The sequence below is a fragment of the Spea bombifrons genome, chromosome 12 (genome assembly GCF_027358695.1).
Source record: "Spea bombifrons isolate aSpeBom1 chromosome 12, aSpeBom1.2.pri, whole genome shotgun sequence".
Lineage (NCBI taxonomy): Eukaryota > Metazoa > Chordata > Amphibia > Anura > Pelobatidae > Spea > Spea bombifrons.
In genome coordinates, this window is record NC_071098.1 from 29,028,138 (window position 1) to 29,048,477 (window position 20,340).

The 20,340-nt window shown below is 44.3% G+C and overlaps 1 protein-coding gene across 4 annotated transcripts; it reads left to right on the plus strand.

Annotated features, from left to right (window-relative positions):
* Window positions 1–199: 199 nt before the first annotated feature.
* Window positions 200–19,383, plus strand: CPT1C (carnitine palmitoyltransferase 1C). 4 transcript variants are annotated; one of them, XM_053452170.1, is made up of 19 exons: window positions 200–380; window positions 9,198–9,361; window positions 9,472–9,611; window positions 9,863–10,034; window positions 10,337–10,438; window positions 10,549–10,686; window positions 10,930–11,007; window positions 11,159–11,266; window positions 12,231–12,318; window positions 14,109–14,304; window positions 14,936–15,124; window positions 15,379–15,484; window positions 15,823–15,939; window positions 16,276–16,440; window positions 17,058–17,192; window positions 17,562–17,714; window positions 17,821–17,934; window positions 18,621–18,713; window positions 18,884–19,383. In XM_053452170.1, exons 2-19 carry the CDS (start codon window positions 9,221–9,223, stop codon window positions 18,959–18,961), a joined length of 2,313 nt encoding a protein of 770 aa, XP_053308145.1. In that variant the 5' UTR covers window positions 200–380; window positions 9,198–9,220; the 3' UTR covers window positions 18,962–19,383. The 4 variants fall into 4 exon arrangements, with proteins under 4 accessions (XP_053308145.1, XP_053308148.1, XP_053308146.1 ...); XM_053452173.1 differs by lacking the exon at window positions 12,231–12,318 and adding an exon at window positions 13,213–13,297; XM_053452171.1 differs by lacking the exon at window positions 200–380 and adding an exon at window positions 1,939–2,035.
* The last annotated feature ends 957 nt before the right edge of the window (window positions 19,384–20,340 follow it).

The following is a 20,340-nucleotide window of genomic DNA, read 5'->3' on the forward strand; positions in this document are numbered from 1 at the left end:
TGCCCAACAAGTCATGTCTGTATGGTCAGAACGTGAAACCCCCAAATGAAAGCAGCCCACCTTATCAGAATACAGGCAGCGCAGGCACCCTATCTACGGCTGCAGCTACGGCACAAGTCAGTAGGCGTTGTCATAGTAACAGCCTTCCCTGCACGGGCTCACGTGACTGCATCCTTTGCAAGGGCGTGGGGGAAGCCAGGCGACGTCACAGCAACGTCACTCACATCGCTTCGGCCCGGTCGCTCGCCTCACTAGCTCGGTGTGACGTCACCGAGAAGCCCTCCCGGTAACGACAGGAGAGGCTTATGAGCCCCGGTAACCGTCTGTGGGAAAAAAAGCGGAGACTCTGAGCATCCTGTGACTGGAGAGCAGCAGCCAGGGTGAGGTGGCACTGGGGTGTGTTTAGAGCACCTGGGGGTATGTCGGGGGGTTAGGGGGTACAGCTGGGGGTCTGTGGGTTAAAAGGCATGTCCTGGGGGGCAGTTTATTAAATAGTGGCCCCTCAGCACAGTGACTGAAGCCTCCTCAGACCCTGCCCCCCAATGCTGTGACTGAAGGGCCCTGGCACCCCTGGAGTAAAAGGGGTCACTACACATTTAAGAGTCACAGGCCGGTTCCCAGTGGGTTGTGTGGCTGTTTTGAGGTGTTTTGTTTTTTGGGGTCCGGTTGGCCTCTGTTTCTTTAAGGGGTCTGTGAGCCCCCCCGCCCCCCCGCCCCCCCACCATAAATAACTTTGTGGGGCTTAGAAGTGCACCGGCGTGTTAATGAATAATGAAGGCTGGCGAGGACGAGGTGTTCTGTCACTTTAAGGCCGGTGGCCTCCTGGCGATGTAGAGGTTGAGGGGCGGATATGCGCGGCCGCATCCTACGTTTTTTAACCTCACATAATGTGCGGCTCCTCACATCCGGCTGGTGGCCCCGCATATCTGGCTGGTGGCCCATTTGTCCGGTGTGCCAGATGGCCGGTCCAGCCGGATAGAACCATACATTTTCCAGGCAGATTGGCCCCATTCGGCCCCCGTCTAGCCGCCCGTTTCTACTGCTGTAAAAGACTCAAACCTTAATCAGTCGTTGGTCTCGTCTTCAGGAGCCGTATGTCTATCCCATGCATGTTTAATACCCTCACTGTATTACCCTCTACCACTTCTGCTGGGAGGCTGTTCCACTAATCTGTCACCCTCCTAGTAATATATTTTATTTACATAAATATTATATATTTATTATTGTGTTTTGAATATCACGTGCAAGAAGATGCTGTGTAATAATAATAATGATTGTTATTGTGCGTTACCACAATGTGTTGTGTGTGGGGGGGGGGATTACCAGTCCCCCCAAGCAATAATAAGCAACGAACATCCTGGGAACTCTTAGTCTCAGGGCTTTTTACCCCAGTCTTAGGGTGAAGGGGCAGATTCTCCGGGTCACACAGTCTGACTCCTTTCTATTCTCCCGCTGTGATCATATATGACTCCCAGTTGGTGCTTTGCTCCCAGTATATCATGGTTGATGTCCCTGCTTGAATGTAGGTGACTCAATTAAGTGTCTCTTTAAATAATGACAAGTAACGGTTTCTATGGGAGCCGGTATTAGGGCCGTTTGGGAAGCCATCACATCGAATCTTCACAACGGGCTATCGAAGGGTTAATATTTGGAGAGTCTCGAGGCCGGCTCTTCTAGAAAGTGTGCAGGAATGGGGTACCGGGTGCGTGCTGCAGGACCAGATTGTTGTGGTTTACCGGGTGCGTCTATGGTTGTGAAGGGTTAAACCATCCGGGCTAGAAAGGGTTATATGGTGCACTTCGAGCTTGGTTAATGTAAAGAGGAAAGGACGTCTGGTATGCGGCCCGTGGATTAATGATTATGATGTCACGCGGTGGCTTTTACACAAAACCAGCATATTTCCTGTAAGAAGACCGTTCTCTGCTCGATGATGTAAGCGACCCACGCCTGCCCCTTCATAGTTAAAGGCATGCGTTTGCCCCGCAGTTCCTGTTTGGAGCTCGTCCGTTGCCGCTGCTATTTGTGGACCCGTCCCGTGAGTACACTTCTTGCTTTTGTTCCCACCACGGAGTCCGGCCGCCGATCCTCATTACCTCCATATCGGGTCACAATCATTCGTTTTTATTAATTGGCCAGATAATGCAGACTGCAGGGGTTTTTTTATCTCTGTTTCCATGGCTGAAAAAACCTCTTAATGATTCGAAGCACATATACACGTTGTACAGCGCTGCGGAATAGGATGGCGCTATATAAAACAATAAATAATAATATTATATAGAATGCATGTTAGAGCCGTCTAAAGGAATATAAAGTCATCAAAAGTGAAAGAAGAAAAATACTTTTTGCTCTTTTATATTTTTTTTATTATTATTTTTGTTTTAATATGCATTCTGTACAGCGCTGCGGAATATGATGGCGCTATATAAAACAATAAATAATAAAAAGTAAATAAGTCCATTGCATTAGGGAGAAGCTGCAGCTGCCCTCCTCCTGTGGTCTGTCGATTCTCAACACTGATTGGCAGCTTGAGGCACCCAATCAGCGGCAGGAAAGCACTCCTATTGAAATCAATGAGATCGCTTTCCACACTTGCACCCAAGAGGGGGGTCTAATTTAAACTCTGAGGCAAGAAAATCTTACAGCTCCCCTTTGTCCTTGGGGTTATGACATCATATGCTTGGTTATGACATCATAGTCTTCAATTATGCTAAAACAGGGAAAAACAGAGACGTTATTTTTGAGTTGTTTGCCGATGTTTCGGTCGCTTCTCGGTTCCGTTGCCCCAAATCCCTTTTTTTATTTGACTCCATTATGTATATAATCTCCTTTTTAATGTTGCGCAATCACTCGGAACGTTTCTTAAAGAAATGTCTGCTGTTTCTACAAAAGGCGGGGGAGGGGACGAAGTGAAAAGTAAAAAATTCTTGCTTTACCTTAAGCGACCCGGACAAGGAAGTGGTGATTATTCCAGACGTGAAAATTCTTTATTTTTGTGCTCAGAGAGGAGGCTGCAGGCTGAATCTAGCGCTGGAGATAAACCTACGACAAGTAATTGAACAGAAACCGTTACGTAGATCGCAATAAAAAATATATAGATAATGCAGCGATACATTATCTCGTAGGAAATAACTCCCTGTATTTTATCTGAATATTTTTTCCTCCCCGGTGATAACGTGAAAACTCCCGGAGCAGTCCTCATTGTAGAGATGCTTCGGATCAGAACCCCGTCCAGGTCCACGTTCCATGAAATGAAACACAAGTAAGGCAGAAGTGTATCCTAACGCCGTCCGTCCGAGTCAAATAAACACATTATACCAAGAATGACGGATACAGGGAGTTATTTCTCCCCGGACGTTGTATAAAGTAGGGCTGAAAGTTGCAGACGCTGAAATATGAAACAGTGTAATGCTGTTATATTCATGTATTTTGTTTCTGTAGTTAGTTTTCATTCAATTAACTTTGTTTATTTTTTATCGCTATTTACTAAATATCTAAATATAAACACAACCATTCAAAAGTTTGGAAAACAAGGACATTTCTGGCTGTAATATAATCGCAAAAAGGGTTTCTAACCATCAATTAGCCTTTTTAACTTATACTTGGATCAGCGAACATAACGTGCCATTGGAACACAGGAGTGATGGGAGTGAACAGGAGTGATGGGAGTGATAAAGGGCCATTGGAACACAGGAGTGATGGGAGTGATAAAGGGCCATTGGGACACAGGCGTGATGGGAGTGATAAAGGGACATTGGAACACAGGAGTGATGGGAGTGATAAAGGGCCATTGGAACACAGGAGTGATGGGAGTGATAAAGGGACATTGGAACACAGGAGTGATGGGAGTGATAAAGGGCCATTGGAACACAGGAGTGATGGGAGTGATAAAGGGGCCTCTGTATGCCTATGAAGAGATTCCATTAAAAATCATACGTTTCCAGCTACAATAGTCATTTACAGCATTAACCCCCTCTGCGCTGGATTTCTGATTTATTTAATGCTGTTTTAATGGACAGAATTCCATTTAAAGGAGATTTCTAAGTGACCCCAACCTTTTGAATGGTAGCGTAGGTACGCAATATAATGCCTGGGCTTTCCCTACAGACATAGTTACCGGAGACAATGATCGTATCTGTTGAGAAAGCACAACCATAAGACAGCCCCAGGCAGCAGTGTCCTGCTTGCGAGGGAGGTCGGTGGGACAAGTCGCATGGTATCCTAAAATTAGGTCTTCCGGGAAAGTCTTTAATAATCCGGAAGCCTGACGATTAAATACACGATACCCCTGCAGACTGCTATTAAATATGCAGGCGAGGAGGTACCTATGACGTTAATCTTTACATGACCACCAGGAAACCACTGCTATTAAACAATATTAGATCTTTTTTGCACAAGATTCAGAGACACCTAAAGACCGTGAGATCTTTAATTCATGCCTCCCGGTATTTGAAATGACCAGAGACGCACAGTTTAGGCGGTGTGGTTAGTGGGCAGGGCTTTATAGTGACTTTGATGTGGCTTTATGGCCTGTTGGTGGCTATTTGTGTAACTGAGTGAGGCATTCAGAAGACTCATACTCGGCAAACATTCTGAGCCCCTACAAAAGAGGGGTATTAGGAGAGGAAAAAGGCATTAGGGCAGGCAAGAAGCACCCAGTCCACAGAGAAGCAATCGGAGTATGTGATCTTTATTTCACTTTATGATATTGTGGTATTTACGATGCTGGTTGTGAATACATCGATTCAGGGTTTAGGCTTTAACCATTTACCTACCACGTTTCTTACATTGGAGCTGAATCCTGAAACCCATACAGACTCTCGCTTTAATAAATGAGCTCCCTGAGCGGCGTTCTCGTTTAAACCGAGCGTTTGCTGGAGAGTTGAACGTTTTGACCCCCCCTGACTTCAATGCGCTTCTGCTGTGGAAAGAGCGGAGCTGGCCTCCTGTGTAGTTAATGCGGGGACATTTCTTGAGTCATCTCTCTGATTCAGCAATAGCATATTAGTGAATACATCACAACTCGAGCCCCATTAATGAGCCTCCCTGTCCTGTTACATTCGGGTAAATCTGCCTCCAGGCTACACGGCAAACGTTGTCTTCTCCAGATGTTCCTCTGTTTTCGTGTGTTTACTCTTTCAGGAATTTTGATTGCGTTCCTCCATGGGGTATGAGTGACGTCCCGTACCGTCTGCTAATTTTACACCCGCTCGCGCATTCTTCGGTTACGTGGAGGTATTGCAGTTATGTAGGATGAGCCGCGCTACTCACTCGCGTCTATATTCTGCGGGTTCTGCGATCCTACAAAATAGCCGTTTCCAGGAAGCGCTCGGAGAGACAAATCTAGCTCGAACCGGCGACGGGTACTTTTCAGATCCGCATTTCTCATGCGTTCTCCGTCATTTAAATGCACGGCCGCTCCATGTGACCTTCTCTCCATAGAGTAATCTATCTGTATGTACTGTCTGAGTCTGGCTCGTCCAAGGATTCCTCTGGCTGGCTTTGGAGATAGGGTAGAACTTCTATTTCAGTTTATTCTTCGCTTGACGCGGCTTGTGTGGTTCCGCTATCTCTCTCGCAAAAGCTTGTAGCACCGCGGCTCTGATCCAGAAGCTAGGCATGTCGTGTCTCTTTAAAGACAATCCATGCCGTCTGATGGGGCAGAGGACAAGTCGGATTAACCTGTCGCACGGAAAGGGGGGGTCTGGTCCCAGTTACCCTAACCTGACTCCTCCCAGCGAGTATTCCCTCGCCCTCTATGGGATCCGACTTGCTTGTTTGCCCTTCCTTCACATGTGTGAGGCGTTGACTCGTTATTAGAAACACGTCAAACCTGTTTGGTGGAGCTAAGCTAGAGTGAAAACCCAATGTCACCGAGCGATCTTCCTCACTACCTGCCGCTCTGAACGCGCCGTCTCTTCAGCCGCTCCGCCAGAAGGTAAGCCTGGAAGGAGTAAAACGGCAGTAACGGGACATCGTTTTATGGCGGAATGCTAGATAAGTTGGAGACGAGCGATAAATCCACCTGGTAGTACAGCTTCTAAGGCGTCGCGCTGCCCTCTTATCACTTTGTCAGTTCTTCCTTAACGTATCTATACCTAGCATATCTTTTTTGGTTTAACCCTTTGAGTGGCGGTATATTCTTCACCTCTTCCGCCACTTAAGAAGTTCATGGAGGAAAAGAATCCCTGTGTTGTCAGAACGTTCCCGTTTTTAGTCGATCTTTGAACCGTCACGTTTCTCTGTCCTTGCGTAATTTTACCGTCAGTCCAGAACATATGAATTACGCTTTAAACGCTTTCGCTCCACATTGAAGATTGTTTTTTTTTTTGCAAGAGCTTGTTAATTGATTATAAACTAATGTGCTTTTGAACTCTTTACTTAGTTTGCATGTGTTACTCATCTCTGCGTCATGCCGGTGTGGGTTTTTTCTTTCCTTTTATATATAATATAATATATATTATATATAATAATCTATGATCCATTATATATTTATTTCTCCCTGTGCTAAGGATTGTTTGGGATATTTAATGCATGGCTTAACGCCCGGAAAGCCTGAAGCTACCGCTCCTAAATATTTTTTTAGTGTAATGTTAAATGCTACTTGTCAGGCCCCGTTTACCCATTGTGCAGCGCTGCGGAATATGATGGCGCTATATAAAATAATAATAATAATAATAATTTCTTATAGAAGTAGTCCATGCACGTTACTGTCTCCAGGCAGGCTCACGCACGGTTAAATTACAGTCAGAGTGCCGCCGCTACACAATTTTCACGCTGCATTTGAAACCAGTTTGTCTTGTGAGCGTTTATTATTAATAAGTCTTAAAACTGGCCTTTATCTTCATCAATTAGGCACACGCTGAAGGTCCAAATCTCTATTGCTTAGCAACAGGGTAGTCTCTACCCGGAGCGAGTGGGGGGGGGGACCGGGCAAACTGGTTACGTCGCCTTTGTACGGACAATGCGTCAGGCCCTGTTTCTGCAGCTAAGAAGTTTGGGCTGTGACATCATTGTTATCATTGATTTAATTCAATCAAATCTATGAATTTCCTTTCTAATTATTTTACCCAAAAATAAAAAAATAATAAAAAAGCCGAGCTGCCGCAGTTTTAATGGTCAGAAACCATTTTCTGTTGACCATGGATTGTCGCGCCTTATATTTACGGCATCCTCCTTACATCTTTGTTTTCATGCAGCCGATCCGTCCGTTTGGTTACCAAACCCGTCGTTGCTGTAACCCAACGTCCATTTAATCTCTCTCAGGATAGTTCAGATCTTTTTCTCGCAGTTTAGGAAATACCAAAACATTTCTGTGGTTGGCGGTTTGACGGTGCTGGACGGATGGGTGTTGTAACTAAAGTGTTGTTGGAGGAGATAATTATTCCTGTGGAGATGTGACCGACTCTGTGTTGACTAAGGTGAACTTGGTGGTGCGACTCTCCTTACTTCACCAGGATCTGCCCCCACACCTTGCCTCTGTTAGGACGTGGAGATGTCCGTGTGTACATGTACATGTGTTCTGTTAGGAACCTTTGCCCCTTAGCATTATTGTACTGTTTGCCCTTACAGTTACAGGAATTGATACGTTATACAATTCCTAGATGTAGTTGATATGGTGTTGATGGTACAGGTGCAGCTATGTACACAGTGTCATACCCCCCCCACACACCACAGGTTAACTCCCATCTGATAAGCCGTACCATGCTTACACTACTATGTTCTACATGCGCTTACCATGTCAATGATATAAACGATATGTATACATAAATAGATTTATGGGAAATATGTTAAGGCGATTGCTCTTGGCTCCTGGCGCAGCACCCTCTGCTGGCGCTATAGACGGCTTCCTATATGGACCAGCCCAATCGGCTAATGGTCCAAGACCGGAAAAGCCTGGCTTGTTCCATAGACGCAGGGCTGGGATCCGGCACCTTTAGCTCCTGTGTGTTGCAAGCCTGGGGAATGTTGCCAATGGGTGTGTGTTTCATTACCTAGTTTAGTGCATTGTGTAGGCTGCGGCCTTTGGCCTATATATTTTCTCATACAGTTGTCGTCACGTGGCCCTCTGCCTGCAGACTCATTCCGTGTATACGTTCCACCTCTGCTTTCTGCAACTGTTACTGTTTTTCGGAATTTATTTGTTAGTAATTCAGTATTTCCGGGACATTCCTTTCTTTAGAGGTTGGATATTTGTCAATATATAGTTCTCTTGATTTCTGTATATATATATATATATATATATATATATATATATATATATAACAACAATGTATTAATATATTTATATATATATATGATTTATTAATAAATATATTAATACATTTTTGTTATATATATTAATATATTTATATTAATAAATCATTATTATATATATATATATATATATATACAAATATATATAATAACTAACAATTAATGAAATTACGAATTGGTGTTTCACCATAAAAAAGGAGAATTGTCTGTTTATATTATTCCATGTGTCGTTGTTTATACTGATCTTCCTGCACTCGTTACGTGTCGCACCCTGCCCTGACATAGTTTTGGATTTAGTGCTTTGGGAGTGCCCCCGATTAACTGCAATCCTCGCAGATTCATTTAATACAAGTACTTAACAACACTTTGCTCACGACTTATACCGTGTAGATCTCTTGACGGACCCCAACGTGGTCTCAAGTTAACGGCCGCTTCCCGGCTTCCTCGTCAGTGGTCAACAATATACATCGCAGAATATGAGCTGTCTGGAGTTTAATTACCGGTAATCTCGGTAAGATTTGCGGTAGTATTCTACAGTACCTGCCCGTATCCACCCGGTGAGATCCCACACACGCCTTCAAGCCGCGTGTTCCCCTCGGAGCCGTTTATTGACTTTATTCAGCTGACTCTTGTGTTTGGAATTCCTTGTCTGATGACTTTTTCCCTGCACACTTTCACCTTAAACTTTTAGCCCGGCACCACCTTTAAGAAACACGAAAAAGGCGGCTAGAATTCTGCCCATCCTAAAAAGAGAAAACGTGTAGGAAGGCTGGAATTCTCTCCTTTCTAAAGCGAGGAATGATCTAGAAAGGCTGGAATTCTCTCCATCCTTAGAAGCAGTCTTTATGGTGTTCCCGGACTCCCACACAGCGGAGGTCTGCATCTGTACTGTATTAGACGCGTAACTTGCTTATTCTGAAAGCCCGTCTCTCGTTCTTCTCCAGCTTAACACACAACAGGAGTCAAAATGGCAGAAGCCCACCAGGCGGTGGCATTTCAGTTCACAGTCACTCCAGATGGCATTGATCTTCGTCTGAGCCATGAGGCACTGAAACAGGTCTACCTCTCCGGGCTACGTTCCTGGAAGAAGAAGATTGCTCGGCTCAGGGTAAGCGGAGACATTTTTATCCCCCCCCCCCATATACTCCAGACAACAAGAAATGTTGAGTACAAACCTCGTTTCGTTTTTAAGTTGTATTTTATTTTATTTCCATATAGAACAGTTTTGTTACTGGAGTTTATCCAGCTAGTCCGTCAAGCTGGCTTTTCGTCGTGATCGCTATCATGGGGACCATGTACGCCCGGGTGGATCCATCCATGGGAATGATTGGAAAGATCAAAGAACATCTTCCTGTGAAGTATGTAACTTTTTTTGTCTTGGTGTCATCCATGTATTTTTAATGGGATACTATGTATCGGATGCCTTCTCTATAACACAGAAAAGGCGGACTTGATTAAATAAAAAAGCTTAGTATTTAAGTATTAGTCATCTATGGCCGGTCTGCGTGCGGAAATAACGTTCTAGAGTTCAAGATGTCCTTTTCGTTGTTCTTCTGTGTTGTCTTACACTTTTCTCTGACGTTCTCGACTGTGTCTCTTGTCTTTGCAGTGGCTATCTATCTCATCAGGGACAGAGCATCCTAAGTGCTCTGCTCTTTTCTACAGGCCTTTGGTTTGTGCTCATCATGACCATGAGATACATTCTGAAACAGCTCCTGTCCTACCACGGCTGGATGTACGAGCAGCACGGCAAGATGTCGGCCACCACCAAACTATGGCTGGTAAATACTTTAGATAGGATACTTAAGATTACGTTTTCTTTTATATGTTGTAACTACCCAGCAGTATGTGTTTGGCATTCCATGACCCCGAGGGGTAATTAAAATTTAGTGGTAGTTGGTTGCACTCCTATTCAATTCCAGACATGGTTTGGCAGAATTCTCCGCTCCCTGGAGTTCAGAAAAATAGGTTAGATTTTGAAGGGGGACCCTTTGTAGCATGAATCACAACAAATAAAATGGATTTACCAAAGTAAGTCACATGTTCATTAAAAATATATATATTTTCTGTCTCCTCTTTGCAGACGTTGGTAAAGATCTTCTCAGGTCGGAAGCCCATGCTGTACAGTTACCAGGCGTCTCTTCCTCGTCTCCCTGTTCCAAAAATTAAGGATACGACGCAGAGGGTGGGTGTTCAGAGGCGCACCGGATCACCGCGTGTTGGGATAAATCTTATCTGTACCAGTTGTTTATACAAAGGTTATGCTTTCCTGTTTTATTTTGTTCTTTTAATTAGTACCTGGAGTCTGTCAGGCCTCTGATGAATGATGAGGAGTTCAAGCGCATGACCGCATTGGCCAAGGATTTTGAAGTGAACCTGGCTCCTCGACTGCAGTGGTACCTGAAGCTGAAATCCTGGTGGGCGTCCAACTACGTAAGAACCCAGAATTTCTCTTTAACGCCAAATACAAGCCTGTGCAGCGTCCCGCTGGGAGGTCGCAATGCCCGGTAACATGGGCTCTTTACCTTTATACTTTAATACATCCTCTCCTTTTCTTTTTTGTCTATGTTCCTCTAGTCTTAAAAATAAATAGCCATACGCAGTGTCGGGAAGAAGTGCTTTGTGTGCTTGTGTATATTTTTTAAAATGCAATAACTTCTATATTTCTTTTCATAGGTGAGCGATTGGTGGGAAGAATATATTTACTTGTGTGGCCGGGGTCCCATAATGGTTAACAGCAACTATTATGCAATGGTAGGTATTACCACTAATATGCATCCCCTCTCAGAAGTTTTGCTACAACTTGTTTGGTATAGATGTTTTATACATAAGGGTTACGGATTTGTCTTAATTGTTTTAATTGTAGGTAATTGTTTTTGTTTCCCTCTCCTAATTTTGGAAATAGGACTTTTTATACGTTACCCCAACGCCAATTCAAGCAGCCCGGGCAGGGAACGCGGTCCACGCTATTCTGTTGTACCGCCGCAAACTCAGCCGCGAAGAGCTGAAACCGGTAAGAATACGTGTTTGTAGGTATTTATAGATGTGATGTGTGTTAGAGTGTTTTTTATTTATTATTATTTTTTATTTTTTTTTACCAGCTTCTCTGATGTTAAATCTATAACTAATTTTATAAAGAGAGATAGTGGGAGAAGTAACCTTTTGGTCCTGGTTTAGTTCTGATGCACCTGAAAGCCAATGAATATTATCATCATATAAAATACACATGTTTTGCTAGTTTAATACCCCCCTCTCTACTTTGATGTGATGAAATAGATATATTTCTTAAAAGAATTGGGACATAATAAAATGTATTTTGATGTACTTCCTTTGAAGATAAAAACAAGCTATTCTCATACAGAAGGGATTATTTTGTAATATCCTAAAGTTTATTTGGCAAATTACTTCACAGAAGCTGTGGGGAGCCATTTTTTTTTTCCTGTTTTGGCGGTGTTCATACACAGACACCAAAAAGTTCTGTAAAAAAATATATACATAGACATATGAATGTGAATATTACAAAATATCCTTTAACCAAGAAGCTTGATGTTCATTAAGGTTTCTTGGTAAAATACTGTATGAAAGTTAATTGAGGTGCCTGGGGCTTCTCCGCGTTAGGCTTTGGTGGCTTTTTTCCCCCTAAGCAGTATTGATTTATTGTGCTCTTTGGCGATATTGCAGAACTATTATTCTGATGCCACTTGGGCAATAAATCTTAAATGGTTTGGGATAACCCAAGCATGTTGGTTGGCCAGGCTTCAGGGTGTCCACTTTTCGGTAGCACCCGGTTATACATACTCCTGATGCAAAAGCTCCTTTTGGTAAATGTTCAGAAGGTCATGGTTCAGAAGGGTTCAGCGGGTGGGATTTTGAGCTAGAACGTAATATCAATTCTTTTGCATTGTGTTATCTCCCCTCATGGATCTGTCCGCGATGCTTCTGTATGCTGCCTCCCCTACACTTATAACTGGGTACAGAGCAGGGTCCCAGGATCTATTATCCCGCTGTGCTCGTCCCAGTGGGAGCGCACCTTTAACACCACCCGCATACCCGGAGAGGAGACAGGTGAGTGGGCAGGCAAAAAAACAAGACTCGTCCCCCTCCGTCGTCCCCTTTGTATGGTGAACGGGGCCTAACAAAGACTAGAATCCTTATCTTTTGGTTTCTTTTGATTGGATTTCTGTGTGAAGCCGCCACGCTGATTTACGTTCTGCCCTTTCAGATTCGGAGCGCCCGGATACGGTCTCGACAACGCTCCTTTTCTCCTAGTATCCGTCTTTACATTTGATTTCCGGCTCAATTTTACAGTTCGGTGGCCTTAATATTCATATCGGGTCATTGAGTGACAGGAAAAAAACTCGAACCTCCCCAAAAATTGAATGTTTCATATTATTCGATACTTACTCATTATATTTCATATAAAAAAAGGGAGTTTCACTCCCTCTGCCCCCCCAAAAAACCAATACCAGGAAAGCTCCGAATCTGTTGTGCAGAACATAAAGGCGGTTAGACTAGCAGCCTGAGCTCCGGGGAGTGAAGGTTTGTTTGTCTGGATCTGCTTGTGTGAGCAAAGGCTTATTTAAATTCATAGAAACTTAACATGTTAACTTTTAAATAATCTGTTTGAGCCGGTGGGGCGTCTTTATTGATTACTGTGTTCTCTTTACCTCCCTTTTTTCCCCCTTTTCATCTCGCTTTCGTTTTATTTGTTTTGTTCTTTTGTGTTTGTTTGGTACTTTGTGGCACCCCCACCCATTACCCCCCCCCCATGCACATTACCGGACCCATGCATGTTCCTCCTGATCCAACATGCTTCTTTTATTAATGTTGGCGTGTGTCCTGCACCTAACCACCTGTGGCACATTGTGTCCGCTCTTCCTCCTCTTCTCCCCCTCGCCCTCCATCTTTACTTCTTTTCGTACATGTGGGTCTGTGGCTCCCATATCCCTCTCTACACAGCTGATGATCCAAGATTGTTTGCCAATGTGCTCAGCTCAGTTCGAGCGCATGTTTAGCACAGCTCGCATTCCAGGAATGGAAACAGGTAGGAACTGTCCTGAACACTCCTAGCGTCTAACCGCCTGTCGCACCTCGCAGCGCCCTTTCAAGCAGATTCTGTCCGACTACCCCTCCGCAATCTGTCATCTACACCATGAAGCTTGCGTATTCCAACGCGCAGATCTAACTGCTTTGAGCCACACGGATTGTTATTTTCCAGGCTTATTCGATTTTTAATAGTTTGTGTGGGCTAAAAAATAAGAGAAATGTAACTTACAAGGGCCCTTTCTTGCTTGAAAGAGGTTTGCTGTTTATTTGTGCTAACGCTGTTTGAGAAGCTCTAACACCATCTAACTGCACCCCGAGTGCACAGAGAATCACCTTCGCTGTCCTTCTGATCGATCACGTTTCTCTGCCACTAAACACGTATTATGAGCGCCATTACCTTCTGTTGGTAGCACATATTCCAACTTAAACTGTAAGCTCTTGCGGACAGAACAGGAGGGGTGCTGGGCTTCTCTTCTGTAACAATAATAAAAAATCTCCTTCTCATATGTGCTTTTACAGACACATTCACACACATGGACACACATTCACACACACACACATTCACACACGGACACACATTCACACACACGGACACACATTCACACACACGGACACACATACACACACACGGACACACATTCACACACACGGACACACATACACACACACACACACATTCACACACATTCACACACACACACTTACACACACACACTCACACACACCTCTTTATGTCTTGGACACTGTTGTGACTCTAAGGTTTTTTCTAACGTTTTTCACGTTTCTTGCACGTGGCATTGTAAGCGCAGATACAATCCATCACTACACGGACAGCAAACACATTGTGGTGTATCACAAGGGCCGCTTCTTTAGAGTGTGGGTGTATCACGGCGGACGCATGCTCAACCCTAAGGAACTTGAGGCCCAATTTCAGCACATCTTGGATGACACAAGCCCACCTCAACCTGGGGAAGAGAAACTGGCCGCTCTAACTGCCGGAGACAGGTACGTAGGGGATCTCTGCGGTGGGCATCTTCTGCAGGACCATCATTTCCAAAGGGCTTCTGCCTGTCTCACTAACCAATGTTAGGTCCCCCAGCCGCCTGCTTTCTCTCTGGAGAACGTCTTCACATGTTAGGTCATCATTACTGTTTTTTTACATTGTTGATTAAAAAATGTCAAGTTTATTGGTTATGGGTCTACTTTAATATAATAATATATTATTTATATATATATATATATATTAATTATTATTGTATCCTATGAGTAGCTGGGATGCCGGCAGCAGCCAAAGGTTGGCCTATCCCCAAATCCAAATGACTGAAATATAACCAACTTGTGCGCCGGTGGCCACCGACTGCCTTAATAATGAAATCAAGTGAGGTAGCGTTGTTGCTACAACAATGTATGCATCTATACAACAGCATGAAAAGAATACCGAAGCTATAGCAAAATACAAAAACAAAGAGGAAAAAAAAAATATTCATCTATTTATTGATCCATGGAACACATTCAGTCATCATTACATGCGCTCCATCGCAACTTTGTAACGGGGTCATGATGTAGTCCGCGGTTCTCTTATGTATTTTCCCCAGTGAGTAGCTTTTATAGTTTTCATGTCTTTTTTTTACTGAAGGACCCCTTGGGCCAAAGCTCGCAAAGCTTATTTCCGGAGTGGAAAGAACTTACAGTCCCTGGATCTGGTGGAGAAAGCCGCTTTCTTTGTCACTTTAGACGAAGACGAACAGGGGCTTCGGTCCGAGGATCCCGTGAAATCTTTGGACGCCTATGCGAAATCTCTTCTGCATGGAAAATGCTACGACAGGTCAGAAGAGGTCAAATCATAGGGTATTAGCTGATTAGTCACCCGAAGCCTTCCCCCCTTATAAGAGAAAAAGGTTGGTGTGTCTGAACAGGGAGTCGGAAGACCCCAGTCTTCTGGGTTGGATTCAGGGCAGACATTGTGACCCCGTATAATTGTACTGGAATTTGTCCTTGGAATTTACAGGCGACGTTTCTTTGGTATCAGAATTTGTCGGGATCCTACAATTAACATTTGCGTTTTCTCTAATCCATTAGGTGGTTTGACAAATCCTTCACTTTGATTGTGTTCAAGAACGGAAAGGTGGGATTGAACGCCGAGCATTCGTGGGCCGATGCTCCTATTATGGGACATTTGTGGGAGGTAATGAAACACAAATTAACTTGTTTATCGGTACAAACACACACACTGCCTATCGTGGCCTGGTTTCTCCTTTAAACAGTTTTGGCCGGTTTGATCCATTGTATATAGTCTCTTCGTTTTAAATTGTGTTTTTATGATTGAACAGGTTATTAAGGTTTTTCATTGGTGGCCTGGTGCTAGACAAGTGCTTTGGTGATTAAATGACTCTTGTAGGGTAAAATGAGTTCATAATTGTCTAGCGCACTTGATGTGCTTCTACCTTCTCATATGCGATTGGAGTTCTCCATACTGTATATGTCGGCTTTGAAATATCCCCCCCTCTTTGTTATCGGTCACAGTCTATGCTGGCCACCGACTGCTTTCAGCTTGGCTATAATGAAGACGGACACTGCAAGGGTCAGGCCGACTCGACGTTGCCCGTACCGCAGAGGATGCAGTGGGAGATCTCCCCTGAGGTAAAGCTATTATCACGAGAGAATGGCTCCTTCGGTACGTGCGTGGTGTCCCACCATGAAGCCTAGACCAGAGATGGAAGTATTAAAGGTTAATGCTTAAGAAACCAGAGGCGGTGGGACACAGAAGCGCTATCTGTGGCTTTAAAGGGCTAAGGTTGTTTCGGTTTGGGGAGGAAACTCAATGTTATGCTGGTCACCGGCGTGAGATTAAGTCATCGTAAATAATAATGTTTTCGCTCAATGCTATTCTCCCACGTTGTGTGTACGTGGCATCGTTTTAAGGTGTTGTGGTAGAGCAGTGATGATAATTTCTTTTTGTTGCGGGTCCTTTCACAGTGCCAGGAGGTCATCCACGATTCCCTGAGCGTAGCCGAGGCTTTGGCAAACGACGTGGATTTCCATGCTTTCCCCTTTAAAGAATTCGGCAAAGGTTTGATAAAGAAGTGCAAAACCAGCCCCGATGCCTTCATCCAAATTGCCCTTCAGCTTGCGCACTACAGGGTAAGACTCTATCAGCGATCCGTTTAGCTGCTCGCACCCTCTTCACCTTCACCGCCTTTCTTCACGAAAGGTATATCCTTATACAGTGTATCATTTTACATCTAGATTGCAAAGACCTGGGTGCCACTTGGTAAAATAGGTATCAAGCATGTCACAAGGCGGATCTAATCAGCTACCAAGCTATGCTTTTCGACGGCCGACTTGCCACTAACATGCCTGATTTCTTTCATGGTATTAACCGCCGGGTTCACTTTACAGATCTACATGTTCTGTGAACTCCCCAAAACCAGTAAAACCAACATCCCCAGTCTGGTTCTGCCGTAAGAACGCGGACCGGCTTGTGTTGCTCACTTTGTGAAACGGTCTTTCCCAAGTCATGCTTTTCTCTAATGACAGCCGGAAAAGTGTGACCGTGAATAGTATGTCTTGTGACACAAAGTGCTGCATGAAGCATAACCTTTTCATTCATACAATTGCACAATCACTAAATCGCTCTGGGGATAATTCATGTGCTGAGCAATTGCATAAATTGAATTGTTGCTAGAACACACCATCACATATTATTATTAAAATTAACACCCTATTTTCTTTTCTAATTGTTTTTTTTTATCTTTTAGGACAAAGGAAAGTTCTGCTTGACATACGAGGCGTCAATGACCAGGCTCTTCCGAGAAGGAAGAACAGAAACCGTGCGTTCGTGTACTGTTGAATCCTCGAACTTTGTCAAGTCAATGGTGGATCCATCTCAAACGGTAAGTTCCATATTTTATCCAGGAGCATATTTAAGAAACATGACCTGTACATGTACAAATCTGTAATATAATAAGTATCTTACAAGGAGACTCGGATATATACTATTCCAGGCCATCTAGCACAGTAGACATCAAAATGTCCCATGTGGCAGCACACATCTAGCCATCTGGCACATCTATGTCCTCAGCCGCTGGCCTTCCAGGGCCGCCTCGTCATCACCAGTCTGGCCCTCTGATCAACACGGATTGTTGCATGTGTTCTTTTGCTACTTATGTCATTATGCTCACTCTGCCAGGTTTGATACAGTATGTAGTTTGTGTCTGCACTGAATTCCAACTGGAAACTCTCTTCGTCTCCTACATTCACAGAACGAGGAAAGGTTGAAACTTTTCAGACTGGCAGCAGAAAAGCACCAGATGCTTTACCGTAACGCCATGACCGGAGCTGGAATCGATCGGCATCTCTTCTGCCTTTACGTTGTATCAAAATATGTCGGCGTGGATTCTCCATTCTTAAAAGAGGTAGAGCATTGCATCGAGTCATAATCATAGCTCCCCGAATTTGTTCTTATGCGTGTTTCCTTTCCATTTAGTTAGTGTTCAGTACGGATGTTTCTCTTTTATTTAGGTGCTATCCGAGCCTTGGCGGCTCTCAACCAGCCAGACACCTATTCAGCAAGTAGAGCTCTTTGATTTGGTAAACCATCCAGAGTATGTCTCGTGTGGAGGCGGCTTTGGACCTGTAAGTAAAACTTTTTGCCCGTTTTACACTGGGTACCAGAACATGGCTGTGAAGGGCCACACGTTTTCCAAAACAGAGATTTTTTTAACCCCTTCAGTCCCCTATGGACGTACCGGTACGTCCAAAAACCGCATCCCAAGAATCCCCTATGGACGTAACGGTACGTCCTGCCCTTCTTGCAGCGGCAGGGACACATCCCTGCCGCTACACAGGAGATCAGGCTGTAGTTTGACAGCCTGGACCCCTGACAGCAGAAGCTGTTTTTGCTGCCCGATCTCCTGTAACAGCTTGTAGCGGCGGACGCCGGAAAACTGTTAAATTCTTCAGCGGTGATCGCGCAACCGGGCATTCCCTTCCGGGTTGCGTCATTGCTGACGTCTTGGGTCACAGTGTCTACCTCTTACCCTCAGACCTCCAACTCGATGGCATCCATTGTCATGAGCATGAGTTTAGAAGACGTGGCCTGGGGTAGAGAGCTAATGAAAATAATGCATTTTTGAACATTCTGTTTTATTCGCAAAGGGTTGTATGTGTAATAATCAAGTTATAGTTTAAGTCATAATAGCGTCTGGACTTCTTAACGAGCGCGTTTCTCTGTTTTCCGCATGTCCTCGTATTAACAAACGGCTTCCAGGAAGCCCCCCGTTCGGACAGCCAGATGTTCTACCTCTTTCCTGTTTTTCCAGGTGGCCGATGATGGATATGGCGTTTCGTACATTATCGTCGGTGAAAATCTTATCAATTTCCACGTGTCCTGCAAGTTCTCCAGCCACGAGACGGTGAGTGCCTTGGATCTTTTCCAGGGAATGTCCTCCATGCGGCCATCAAAAAACAGTACTCAGCTTTATACATAAAATATCACGTTACGTTAGAGGAAATGTATTATTCTTAAGAAACATTTATAAGTTTGTACAGTTTCAGACTGATCCGCACTTTCTGCCGTCCGCAGGATTCTCACCGCTTTGGGGAAAACATCCGCGGGGCTCTCCTGGATATTTTGGCCTTGTTCAACCTCAAGAGCACCTAAAACGCGGAGGCTTCCCCTTACGCCGATCTCCGTACGACCCGGGAGCGATACAGGGCTCATTCTCTCAACAAGAACACACACTGGACTCGAAAGCCTGGCTTACAGGCGGATTCATTCATGCATCACAACCACGTCATCCCAATCCCAACCACGTACAATCCCGCAGTTACAGAGCTGGTTTTCAGACGAGAGGACTTGCTTTAGGAATTCAGACAGACCGCTGGTTCGTGGGCACGCGTGTTGCTTGTAAGAGAGGCGTGCGAATACGTTGATCGGAGAGCTGAGGATTGCCATTTGTGCGTCTCGTGCCTTACATGCTTGTGGGGAACGTTTGTTTTTTGTGCTTCTAGTGACGTATGCAGCAAAGCAATGCAATTTTTTCTATACATTTTGATACTTGCCAAATCGCAGCGATCCTTTGCGTTGCACTAGTCAAATTCACAGCGTTTCTCATTTTTCAATATATTTGTTTTTTTCTGGCATTGATTAACCCTGTGAACGCCAGAAGGCTGGAGAACGCACGCTGGGTTAATTATCACTTCTAGGCTGCAGCTCTGCCTCTGTTTGCTGCTCCTCTGTTGTAACGTTGCCAGAGCGGCTCCTTAAGATCCTATCCTTTAGCATTAGCCGGAAGGGCTTTCTTAACCCTTTAAGGGTACTCCCTCGATAGGTTTGCATTTCCCACCCCTTTAGACACTCAGATGTTCGCAGTTCATTACCAACCTACAGACCGCAAACACATTGCAGTTTTGGTGGTTTTTTTTGTATTCTTCCAATATATTTGCTTCTTTAAATGTCACTACTTTTTAACCCTTTCATTTCACGGCGTTAACATATTTTTCAGCACCCTAAATATCGCATTTCCCACGTTCGAAATGAACACCATACTCTTTAAATTAAAACAGGGCTGCACTTAGACAATCAATATAATCGCATGCACAAATATATTGTTTTTTCTTCTTGTTTTTTTTTCTTCACACCGATAAGTACCTGGGAAGGGACTTTTGACAACAAGGGTTACGGTGAACGTTTTCTAATCCAAAGCCAACTAAAGGACATGCGCAATGTTCACCGGACACTTTGAACGAATCCCCCCCTTTAAAAAGAAATTGCTGTGTTTGCAATGGCGAGTTTGACTCCCGTGGACTGCGAAACCCGACACAGGGACAGCATAGAAGAATTCAAACGTTCTACGTTCCCTGTGTATTTCTAGTTGCGTTTAGTATGGCCGGTTTTTTATTTTATGTTCCCGTTACCGTTATGTTTTTGAATACATTGCATCTTGGCGTGCCTCGTACCAAACCCTTCCCTCTTCAAGCTTAAATATATGTTTTCAGCGGAATAATCCAAAATATGGACGATAATACTGGTGCGTGGCG

What these genes read in the sequence shown, in the direction of transcription:
- CPT1C (XM_053452170.1), top strand. Translation starts at nt 9,221, where the DNA reads ATGGCAGAAGCCCACCAGGCGGTGGCATTTCAGTTCACAGTCACTCCA. An exon ending in ACAGCAACTATTATGCAATG is followed by an intron (nt 11,008 to 11,158) that starts GTAGGTATTACC and finishes TTTTGGAAATAG; the next exon opens with GACTTTTTATACGTTACCCC. An exon ending in TTATGGGACATTTGTGGGAG is followed by an intron (nt 15,485 to 15,822) that starts GTAATGAAACAC and finishes TATCGGTCACAG; the next exon opens with TCTATGCTGGCCACCGACTG.